This window comes from Lepus europaeus, chromosome 10 (genome assembly GCF_033115175.1).
Source record: "Lepus europaeus isolate LE1 chromosome 10, mLepTim1.pri, whole genome shotgun sequence".
NCBI classification, from domain to species: domain Eukaryota; kingdom Metazoa; phylum Chordata; class Mammalia; order Lagomorpha; family Leporidae; genus Lepus; species Lepus europaeus.
In genome coordinates, this window is record NC_084836.1 from 17,948,759 (window position 1) to 17,960,767 (window position 12,009).

Genomic DNA, 12,009 nt, shown 5'->3' on the forward strand with positions numbered 1-12,009 from the left:
TTTAGTTCATGAATTTGCTTCTGAGTATCTGATGATTAGTGTTTTGAATTCCGTTTCTAACATTTCCTCAATCTCTTCATCTTCACATTCTAATATTGAAATGTTTTAGTGTTCCTTTGGGGGCTCATAGTGTCCTCCTTATTCTTGCCTTAACTTTTTGGCATTTGTATATTTTTGTCTCTAATGGCTTTTATCTTTGATCGGTGTCTCTGTGGCTTAGTGGGATGTCTACACTTTCAGTGAATACCAAGAGGTGTGTGCTGGGAGTGCCCAGGGTGCTCTGTTCAGCGGGTTTTTCTCTCTGGTTTAGTTCTGTGGTTTGCAGGCATGCAAAGTATCTGCAAAGTACCTGCTCATTTGTGCTGGGCATGTAGGAGAGTCCCACAGGCAGCATTAACCCTTCATAGGGTGGCTCTTCTACCTGCACATGCAGGGGCTGGGGTGGCTGCTACCTGCCTGTGTCCAAAAATGTCATCAGCCCTACCCCCACTGGCTGCAGGTCTCTGCTGTAGCAGGGAGGGGAGAAAGAGAGATACACAACCTCCTTTCTCCCCACCTCTGGGTGATTGGTCACTTGCTGTCCTGGGGGAATCTATGTGGAACTCTAAAAGCAGTTCACTGAGCTCTCCCTCCCACTGTGTCAGCAGCATCATGGGCCCGTGGATTACCCTCTCACCTGGTTGCCAGGGTGGGCATCTTCCTGGATCCAACCTGGTGAGTCTTTCAGCATGGGCCTGAAGCATTTCTACTGCTTTCTCAGGGTCTCCTATTACAGTTCTCCTGTGGCTTTATCCTGAAAGTATACTTTCTCCCCCTTCTTAAATATTAATTTCAGACCATCCTGTTTCTTTTCCACCATCTTGGAATCCCCCCTGCTACTTTTTAAAAATTTACTTATTTGAAAGAAGTACAGAGAGAGAGGGATACATGCACACACACACACAGATCTTTCATCCTCTGGTTCACATCCCAAATGGCTGCAATGGCTAGGACTGGGCCAGTTGTCTGAAGCCAGGAGCCAGGACCCAGGACCCAGGAGCTTCCTCTGGGCCTCCCATGTGGGTGCAGGGGCCCAAGAATTTGGGTGATATTCTTCTGTTTTCTCAGGCACATTAGCAGGGAGCTGGATCAGAAGTGAAGCACCTGGGACTGGAACCAGTGCCCATATATAATGCTAGCACTGCAGATGGCTTAACCCGATGTGCCACAGCACTGGCTCTTAGACAGTTTCTTACACTATAGGCAACATGAGTGTCATATCTTCAGGGGTTCTCTTGTCCCTCAGGTCCAAAGGATGTCAGTGCAGAGTGTATCCAGGTGGAGCACACAGTGAATAATATTGAACTTAGGAAACTCTGATTTATGTAGGGACTCGATATAATATCAAAGACTTGTATCAAGCATAACATTCATGAAGAAACTCTGGCTTTGTTCATAAGAAGACTGGGATAGAGCATGTATGCTCACAATAATTGCTGTTGTTTCCACAAATATTCCAAGGTTATCTAATAAATCCAAGGTGAAACCAACCTAAACTTCAGCTAGAATATGGGAGAATAAGTGTGCATATATATACCAAATATTTATTTATTTATTTATTTGAAAGGTGGAGGTTGGAGTTGAGAGAGATAACTTCCATCTGCTGTTCACTCCCTAAATGCCCACAACAGTTAAAACTGAGTCAGGCTGAAGTCAGAAGCCAGGAACTCAATCTGGGTCTCCCATATGAGTGACAGAGACCCAAGTACTTGAGCCAAATTCTGTTGCCTCTCTGGGTGTGCTTTAGAGGGAAGCTGTATTTGGATGGAGCAGGGTCTTGTACCTAGCAAAGAAGTGGAAACACCTAAGTCTCCATCAGTTGTTGAATGCATAAAGAAAATGTGGTATATATTAACAATTGAATATTATCAGCCATAAAAGATGACTTTTTGTCCTTTGCAATAGCACTGATGGAACTGGACATCATTTATGTTAAATGAAATAAGCCAGGCACAGAGAGCTCTATACCATATGACTCACTAATACATGGAACCAAAAAGTTGATCTCAGAAGTTGAGAAGGTGGTGCTGGTTATTAGAAGCTGGAAAGAGTAGCAGGGAGAGATGTGCGGGGAAAGGTTATTTAATAAGCACTGAGTTTTAGGTAGATAGAAGTAAGAAGTTCTGGAGTTCTGTTGCACAGTGAGGTGGCTATAGATAATGTACTGTGTATTTATCAAAAAATTAAAAGATTAGACAACACATGTGCAGTGATGCTATAACTAGTACTGAAACAGTATTTTTACACTTTGTGTTTCTGCGTGGGTACAAACTGATGAGATCTTTACTAATTATATACTGAATCGATCTTCTGTATATAAAGATAATTGGAAATGAAAAAAAAACCTGGTGTTAAATTGGAAATGGCATAGAAAATTAATTAATTTTTAAAAAAAATTATGTAGGATCTCTGTCTTTAATGTGCTGTACATGATTATTTAATGCTATAACTAGTACTCCAACAGTATTTTTTTTCACTTTGTGTTGCTATATGGGGGCAAACTGTTGAAATCGTTACCTAATATATACTAAACTGATCTTCTGTATATAAAGAGAATTGAAAATGAATCATGATGTGATTGGAAGGGGAGAGGGAGCGGGAAAGGGGAGGGTTGTGGGTGGGAGGGAAGTTTTGGGAGGGGGAAGCCATTGTAACCCATAAGCTATACTTTGGAAATTTATATTCATTAAATAAAAGTTTAATAAAAAAATTAAAAGATAGGATTTTAAATCTTGTCACCAAAAAGAAATGTTTAATCTTTGAGGGGATATATATGAACACCCTGAGTGAACATTACACAGAGCATACATGTGCATGCATACATATCACATGGTATCCTATAAATGTGTATAATTTTAAGATTATTAATTAAAAATTATACTAAAAAAGTAAATGTATAAGATAAAACTGTGATGATGGGAGGGAGAGAATATCTTTATACCTCAATGAGGACCTATATCTTAATATCCCAAGAGCACAAATAACAAAACTTTTTTTTAAAAAAGATGCACTTTTATGACATCCAAATTACTTGATTTTGTTGTTTTCTCAAAGAAGGGCATCAGTTGAGAGGTAAATGACAGTGATATATTGGTGGATGATAGTCCCCGTGGACTGAAAGAGGCACAAATCATTGCTGCAAATCAACAAGGCAGGAATCCCAGGGAAAGCATACATAAAGAGATGCTCAAACTCTTAGTGATAAGAGAAACTCAAAAAGGTGATGAGATATCTCTTCATGCTGTTGAGATTGGCAAAGGAATTCTGACTTTTGGAGAGTGCCAAATATTAGGGATACCCAACCACAGGAACTCTTTTTTTAAAGATTTATTTATTTGAAAAGCAGAGTGGCAAAGACCAAAAGGGAGAGACTAACATAGATAGATAGATAGATAGATAGATAATAAATATCTTCCATCCATTGGTTCATTGGCCAAAGCCAGTAACCAGGAGCTCTGTCTTGGTCTCCCACATGCATGGCAGAGCCCCGAATACTTAGACCATCATTTACTCTTACCCAGGTGCATTAGCAAGGAGATAGATAGTAAGTGGAATAGCTGGGACTCCTACTGGTGCTCTGATACGGGATGTGAGCATCACAAGGAGCAGCTTAACTCAGTGTGCCACAACACTGGCCCTCCACAGGAATTCTTGCTTGCTGGTAACAGTGTGCCCTGCCACCCGCCACTCTACAGGCCAACTTGAAAGTACTTCATGAAACTAAGAATGCATATTCCCTGTGGTCTAGTATGCCACTTCTACCCTCGGAAAATTCTCCTTCAGGTCTACAAGGGAAAAGGATAAGGATGTTCATCACGGTATTGTTTGGGTGGTGGAGAGTTACAGACAATGTAAATTTCTTTTACTCAAGGAAGGAAGAAGTCAAGTATGTTGGGCACACAATGTGAAATGTTCAGCGCCAAAGAATCCCAGAGAACTGGATGAACACTCAGCAACATTTCTAGTTCCTAAGAACAGTATTGGAAGAGGAAACTTAGACACAGTAAAATCCATATACTATAGTAAATCTATAGTGTAACATCACATATCCACAAAAAATAAACTTGCACACAAACCTTTCTATGTATTCAAGTTCAAAGTTATATATCTGACATATTAGAAAAGTTGTCCCTAGGGTAAGGTAGTGGGAATGAGGAATGAAGATAAAACAAAATAAATAAAATGATAGAGCAGTCTTGTATGTTTTGGTTATGTGTCATGAACTCATGGATTATGATTAACTGAACCCTTTGCATACGAAGTTAAATCCAAAGAGAATGATAAACCTGCAGCGGTTGGGAAATCTTCAATATTTCCAAATCAGTGAAGGTCAGCTCTGAGTGTGTCAGGTACACAACTGCTCATCTTGCAACAAGACCTTCCTTCCTGACAACATGGACTGCAGCCTGGCATTGCAAACGCTGCTTCTGAACTTGCACTTCCTCCTCAATTTGTTCAGCATCCAGTGCTGCCCTTATGAGTTATAACAAAACATTATGTTCTATCCAATCATCTAGAAAATTTATATTCATAAGCGATCACATACCCAAACTAGCTTTTAACATAGTGTATAGACAAGTTTTCTCTTTCTGCCAGAATGATTTTTTTCAAAAGGAGCTATTAGTGTTTTTTTTCTCTGAAATAGCAGAATTTAAATGTGTTCTCCTCCCAAAAATATCCTGAGCATTTATTCATTTATTTATTTATCCTAAAGATTTATTTATTTGAAAGGCAGAGTTACAGAGAGAAAGAACAATACACACACACACACAGAGAGAGAGAGAGAGAGAGAGAGAGAGAATCTTTCATTGGCTGGGCCAGGTGAAAGCCAAGAGCCTGGAACTTCTTCCAGGACTCCTGTGATGGTGGCAGGCACCCAAGCACATGGACCATCTTCTGCTACTTTCCCTGGTGCATTAGCAGCGAGCTGTATCAGAAGTGGAGCAGCTGAGGCTCGAACCAGAGCTTATATGGGATGCCAACATCACAGGTGGCAGCTTAACCCATTGTGCCACAATGTCTGTCCCAGATCTGGAGAACTTTTATGTGAGGTAAGATTAAGGAGTCCATTTGTAGAGGTGGTCATTGTGACACATGGGTTAAGCTACCATTTGGGAGGCCTGCATTCCATATCAGAGGACTCCTTTTGGACAGAAGTTATACTTATTATGCCTGTATTCTTAGCAGCTAGTAAGAAGACCAGGACATTACAGAGTCTCAGGAATCCTGAGCAGCAGACCATAAAATCACCCATCTTAAAGACAAACTGAGACATGTGTACTTGACCAAAGGTACACAGTTAATCAGTGTTAGAAATAGAAGTTAGTCCATTTGTTTTGAATTCTGAACCTGAGATTTGTATGTTTTTTTTTTTTTTTTTTTCGGATGTCTGCTCATTTGTCAAACTACTTTGGGAAAGTGGGGGTGGATTTCTAGCAACCTCTATTATTGGCTTGTTTTCTCGATGCCCATCAACCTATCCTGGGTCAACATGAGCAGGCAGTAGAACTGATATCCCTGATTTAATTTTTTAAATTTTATTCCTGAAAATATTGTGTTCATGTTGGAATCTTCCTGCCAACTATAAGAAGACTCCTCCCCAACTCCACCAACTCACACCTAGCTCATTCCCCTCCATTTTACTTTCTTCAGACCATTTAGTCCTGTATAAATGTATTTGTTCATTTTCTGGGTGTCTCCGAGATTGACAGCCTGGCTGTATCCTCACTGCACCACTTGGCACACAGTAGAGACCCCCAGTCATGATTTATTTAAATATATGTGGACTTTAAACAGTACCTTCCACTCACTGAGTGCTTCATGCATGACCTCATTCCTATTCCTCTTTATATCCTTAAACCATTCCAGCAAGGGGGCTCTCCCACCTCTCTTTGGAGCTCCCTGCCATTATGTAAACAGCTGGAGAACATATTGCTGGGTTTCAACCCAGATGGCTCTTACCTTTGCTCTCTAGCTCCTGTGCTCAATGTCATCAATGTCATCTACCCATAGTTTTCTAAAGTCAAAGCAAAGCCAGGCAGCTTGCCTAGTGGTTAACAGGAGGATCAAAAACTAAACTGAACTAAATTGAGATCCTGGCTCCCTTTCTTTGGGGGCATTTATCCACATAATCATTAGCATCAGGCAGTAGCAGCCTTGTATCAACTGTAGAGAACCTGGTTCCCAGCCTGCTGAGTGTCGTGCAAGTGCCAAACTTGTCTAATCACCAGAGCCACCTTTCTGGGTTCTTCTCTCCATGTAGAGCCTGTAGCCAAGGGCAGCCTCCTGTGTCTGCCACACCCCTTCTTGGCCTATTCTCTCCAAGCAAGCTGGGGTAGATGACCTAGAGCAGGACCAGTGCTGCCCTGGCCCAGTGCGTCAAGACAACTCCCACTGTGGGTGTTACTGTACAGAGCAGGAGACACCCTTTGCAACTCCTCCCTAACACCAGGTTAAAATCCTCAGCCCCACGTGCTGGTTGCAAACCTGCCTGTGACTGACGCCTAGAGCTAGAGAGCTTGCTTGCCTGGAGTCAGCATGTCGGCTGTGGTTCTAGAGAATGGAGGCTTAAGCAGGAAATTCTCTGACTTTGGACAGGTGAGTTAGGATGGGCCTTATCTGATGATGCTGGAAGTTTGGCTCCCTTGGAGAGGAAGGGGAGAAGTGGCTGGGGGATTGCTGGTATTTCCTAATTTTGTAAACTCACTAAGAAGTCTAATTCCTTCCGAGATGATGAGAATATCCAGAAATCCAACAAACAAACCATGCCCTCAACAATTCCTTCCAAGTGGGAGAACGTCTGTCCTATGTAGTTTTCAGGGACATGGGTTCTGCTTTGCGTTTGGGGATCTGGCTTCCAGAATTACTATCAACTAGCTATGTGCCTTTGGATAAGTCACTGTCTCTCTCTGTTGCCGCCTTTCTCTTCTTTAATGGCCTTTAATGCTCTGGAGCCGGATATGGGTCCTTCTAGATCTCTTCAGTGATGTTTAGAAAGTGCCCTCAACCAAGGTATCGAAGTGCAAAATTGTGAGAAACTATGTCTTCCTTTCCCTCTGGGGAGAAGATGAGATGTAAAGAAGACTGGCAGATTAACTCAGATGTAGGGAGGGAGAGGCTAAGTGGAGAGGTAAATGAGCAAGAGTAACTCCTGATCGTGAGATGTGAAAGGACCCTAATGGTGACTTGGGGATATGTATTCCATTCTCTAGGATTTGTTGTCATGCTCATGAGGGGAACAATTGCAGAATGCATTCTCTCATTTGATGCATATACTCACTGGGGTCAGAAAATGATTCTTCTTGGGCTCATATTCTCATGTATAGCCCAGACCTGGAGAAGATAAAGTGAGCCTGGAAGGTTAGGGAGAATGATCCTCTTTAGAGAGCAATACTCTATTGAAGAGGAGGACAGTGCTTATATTGAAGTTAGTGTCTCTGCAGCAACTGCAAATCTTTGGGCTGGCTTTTCTTGGTTCCTAAGGGAAAGACTTCCCATGAAGATGGTGTATGGCACCAAGGCAAATGTGTTGAATGGAGATGGAGTAAGAATCAGACCCCAGAACAGAGGCTGGCTCCAGACACCATTTACTTCAGTGTTGCTGGCAGTAGGGTCCTTACAACTATGAGAAGCAACCAGGGCAAGCAATCTGGTTAGGGACCCATGGGGCTTAAAACTTTACTTGTAGAGCATTTGGGATATTGAGAGTACCCAAATTGCCACTACCAGTGACTGGGGCTCTGGTGAAGAGAAGTATTTCAGGCATGGATTGGGACCAGGTCTGCATCGAAAGAAAGAGATTGCTTATTAGTTTGAAAAAAAAATGGGAATAAAAATGCCTCCACCCTGGGGTCCTAGGAGAATTAAATGAAATAACACCTGTAAAACTCTTAGAACAGTTCCTGGAACACAGGAAGGTGCTCATGTGTGTCTAGCCAGAACAGATATGTTTATTTAACAAAATGCACCTTGCACCCTGATAGGAAGAAACAGCAATGAGTCAGGCACCTTGACTGGTGCAGCCTAATCATGGAGAGTATATGGGACATGGAGCCAGGAGCCCTGAGTTCTCAGCTTTGGATTTCCTTAAGCGATGTGTTGGGGAGTGCTCAGCTGGGGTGAGGAGGCTCAGGAAAATCAAGAGGGAGGGAATTGGATTAGATCACTCTATAGGACTGCAAAAGAGACAGAATTGATATCTTAATGCTTCCAGCCCAGATAAGCAGCCCACACTGGCATGGTTTTGGTGTAAGGCTGTGGGAGAGAGCCTCCATTTGCTGATGGCATACACTATGTCAAGTGCTTTATACATGCACATACACAATAGTCATTTAAGAGAGATTTGGCTCATAAACCCAAAGAAGGCTAAATGAGCATTTTCTGTGTGCCAAGCACAGTAGAATTTAAAAACTCACAATATAAATACATAAGTTTATAGAGATAATTGCTGCGAAGAAGACTAGATCATGGGATTTAGGGCAAAGAGAATGCAGCCATCAGAGTTAAGAGCAGGGAAGCCCGTGTTCAAACCTAGATCTGACTCCAAGCACTGTGTACACTTCTCTCCTGAAGTGCTGCTTCCTATGGAAGACTGCTGAAATGTAGAGGCATAGACTGTTTTCAATAGTCTAACCTGTAGACATGTGTGTATGCAAAGGCAAAGAAACATGCAAATACAGACCTCCAACTGTGGTCCCCAAAGGCACTAAGATTGACAAATAGCACCTGTAGAATATTATTGCCAAAGCATTTTGCTTGTGAATTTGAAAAGTGATCGTTTTCAAAAATGCCAAATTCATTCAAAAAACAGAATGAATTTGGTATATACAGCCAAAGGGAATATATTTCTCCTACTGAATGTATTGCTTGAGGATCAAAATTCTTTCTTTCCTAGCTCTTAGGAAAGTTTTTCTCCTTGCCGCATTTCTTCCTATAGCATTTCTGAGTTGTTTTTCTCTACCTCTCAACCCTCCTGTGCATACCTGTGTTTGTAAGTCAACTCACATATCTGTTAGAAACAAATACAAGTGTATTCTCAAGAGGATTTTCTGCAGGGTCTGTGATTGACTGGATCAATACAGCAGTGTTAGAACTGAATACAAGTCCACCCACGGCCACACTGTTGCATAGACTTCCATGAACTTGCTTCCATTTAAAAACCCTAAAACTGAAAAGAAGGAGATGTTGACCCAGCTGAATTTGTTACCAAGAGGCAGAATAGGCTTTTGTGTTGTTGTACTGAGTTTAAGGCCAGGGTCTACTATGTATTAGCTGGATGTCCTTGGACCAGCCACTTAACCTTGCTTAGTCTATTTCCCTATTTGCAAAAATAACAGCACTTACCTCATGGGGACTATTGTGAGAACTAATGGAGCTGTTCTATGCAAAGTGTTAAAACTGTGCTAGTTGCTCTGCATGATGCTTTTTGACTGTGAAAAGTACCAGGTTCAGCCCCTGGGAAGTAGTGGGCAGTCACTAGTGATGATATTAATAACAATAAAGAGTAGCCTTACTCAAAGTCCCCTTCCTTTCCTTCCTTCCTTCTTTCCTCCCTCCCTCCCTCCCTCCCTCCCTCCCTCCCTCCCTCCCTCCCTCCTCTCTTCCCTTTCTCTCTCTCTCTCTCTCTCTCTCTCTCTTTCAAGAAGGCTGTATTTTTAACAGTAGTCTCAAAATTCTCCATGGCTAAGAAGCATCCAGAATGTTTTTCAAATGCAGATTTTAAGACTCTCCTCCATCTATTTTGATTTGATAAGCTTGAATTAGGCCCAGGAAACTGCATTGCAACAAGGAAACTCGAGGTAATTTTGGAATGAGAGCTGAGGAACACTTACTGAGAAACACTGATTTAGAAAGTATAAGGGGATTGGTATGGGCAACACATCGGCTGCCAGGAGTGATATGGAGTAACTGTCTTACTTTGCAAGATAACATGCTCCAAATAGGGATAGACAAGTACAACACTTCAGTATTCTAATTCACTGGGGCTCCCTCTATTCACACTCATTGAAAAGTTTGGCCCTTCCACTCTATCCTTGTTTCATGTGAGATACTAGGACAATCTGAATTTTCTGAATTGAAATAATTTTGTCCTGGGGGTCATTAGGATTCATGCAAAGTTATCATTGCAAGTCACTGACGAGAGTTTGCCCAACACAGTCTTCTCTCATTGAGATGATGTCACATCCATTCCGTTAATTCCTTAACTCACTTACAAAGGAGTTATTATTCTGCACATCTTTTGCCTTCCCAGTTTTTAGGTACATCCTGTATATTGGTGAGCACACATATAATTTTGTATATTATTGTAAAATGTAAGCAAATGGTTTGGAAAGTTCTGGCATTTCAACTCTATTCCCACCTCAGTTTTATTATGAATGAATTTAAGTATGAGTTCTTTGCTATCTAGTTTGAGGCATCATCTTCTGATAGTTCCTTTTTGTACTATTTTTTTTTAGAAAAAATATTTTATTTGAAATGCAGAATGACAGGGAGAGAGAGAGATCTTCCCTCTGGTTCACTTCTCAAATGGCTGCAACAGCAGATCCTGGGACAGGCTGAAGGCAGGAGCCAGGACCCCATCCAGGCCTCCCACGCAGGTGGAAGAGATCCAGGTGCCTGAGCTGTTACCTGCTCCTTTCCAAGTGCACTGGCAGGAACCTGGAACAGAAATGAAGTGACTTGGACTTGAACCAGCATTCTGATACAGATGTGACATCTCAAGCAGCACTTAACCCACTTCACCACAACACTTGCCCCCATTTTTGTACTTTTATGTATTTTGTGCCTCTTTGTCTACAATTAGACATCTCCACTCCCAGTGTATGGAAACAAGTTAATGTCTTCTGATATCTTTGCTAAAGGTTAAGAGGTCATTCATGTATAACTCCAATATTTCCACCATTTTATACACTTCCTTTAAACTTATCTATATATTTTTTCTTCACCTGAATACTGTACCAAGTGGGTTTGTTGTTAACATGATTTTACAGATGAGAACACTAACAAGGTGAAATGGTTTGCACAAAGTTGTCCAGCTGATAAATCGAAGACAGAGGAGTCCAGGCCAGCTCTTTGTACTTAAAAGCCTGTGTATAGTGCTCGCTTTGACAGCACATATACTAAAAGCCTATGTATGTCCTGTTTTTCACAGTCTTCATACTCTGTTACCTAATGTTTCCCTGGGATATTGTTGAAATCACCTCAAAAAATATTTTGGTGTGTATTGAATCAGATTATGAGCTCTTAAAGGCTGGGGCATTGTGTTCCTCATCTTTGTGTCTCTGAGCCTCAAACTTAGTAGATGTTCATTAAAAATTACAAAAATGTATAAGGTTGACTGGTGACATCAGTAAATAACTGAAATTTCCCCACGTTGAAAGCCGAGCCTGCAGCCTCATTGATTACTTTATTGCCCTGGACTTTATTTCCCACCATATTACATACCTCTGAGTAGCTTATATATAGCTCATTGTACTCCCAGATGGGTCACAAGAAAGAGGTAATGCTTGTCTCTCCTGGGGAGGTATCAGGGAAATGAGTTGTTAAGTTGTGGAAAACATTGTAACTAAGTGCCTGTAACCCTGTAGGAAACAAGCTATATTGAAGATAACTCTAATGAAAATAGTGCCATATCACTGATCTTCTCCCTCAAAGAGGAAGTGGGTGCATTGGCCAAAGTCTTGCGCTTATTTGAGGTAAGTGCTCTATTCACATTTGTCCTGGATAATGACATAGTAAATAAACATTTATTAGTTAGATGCAATGAAAATAAGAGAGGAACTGGAATTGAGAGATGTGACTTTCAGCCCAGACTCACATTAATCAACTGTGTGACCTTGGTAAATTGTTCAATCTGACCTTCAGTTTCTACATTTATAATGTGGTCCTGGTAATACGGATCGTGTTAGCTTCAACAGGGATTTTGTGATGAAATAGCATGTTTTTTAAAAATTTCAAGACAGGCATGTTTCA

At 41.4% G+C, this 12,009-nt stretch overlaps 1 protein-coding gene across 1 annotated transcript in view; it reads left to right on the forward strand.

The window, feature by feature from the left end:
* Nucleotides 1-6,435: 6,435 nt before the first annotated feature.
* Nucleotides 6,436-12,009, forward strand: part of PAH (phenylalanine hydroxylase) — a 62,816-nt gene continuing 57,242 nt past the window's right edge. The window contains exons 1-2 of the mRNA XM_062203018.1: nucleotides 6,436-6,636; nucleotides 11,625-11,732. Coding sequence (XP_062059002.1) covers nucleotides 6,577-6,636; nucleotides 11,625-11,732 — 168 coding nt within the window. The 5' untranslated portion in view covers nucleotides 6,436-6,576. The remainder of the gene's footprint in view (nucleotides 6,637-11,624; nucleotides 11,733-12,009) is intronic.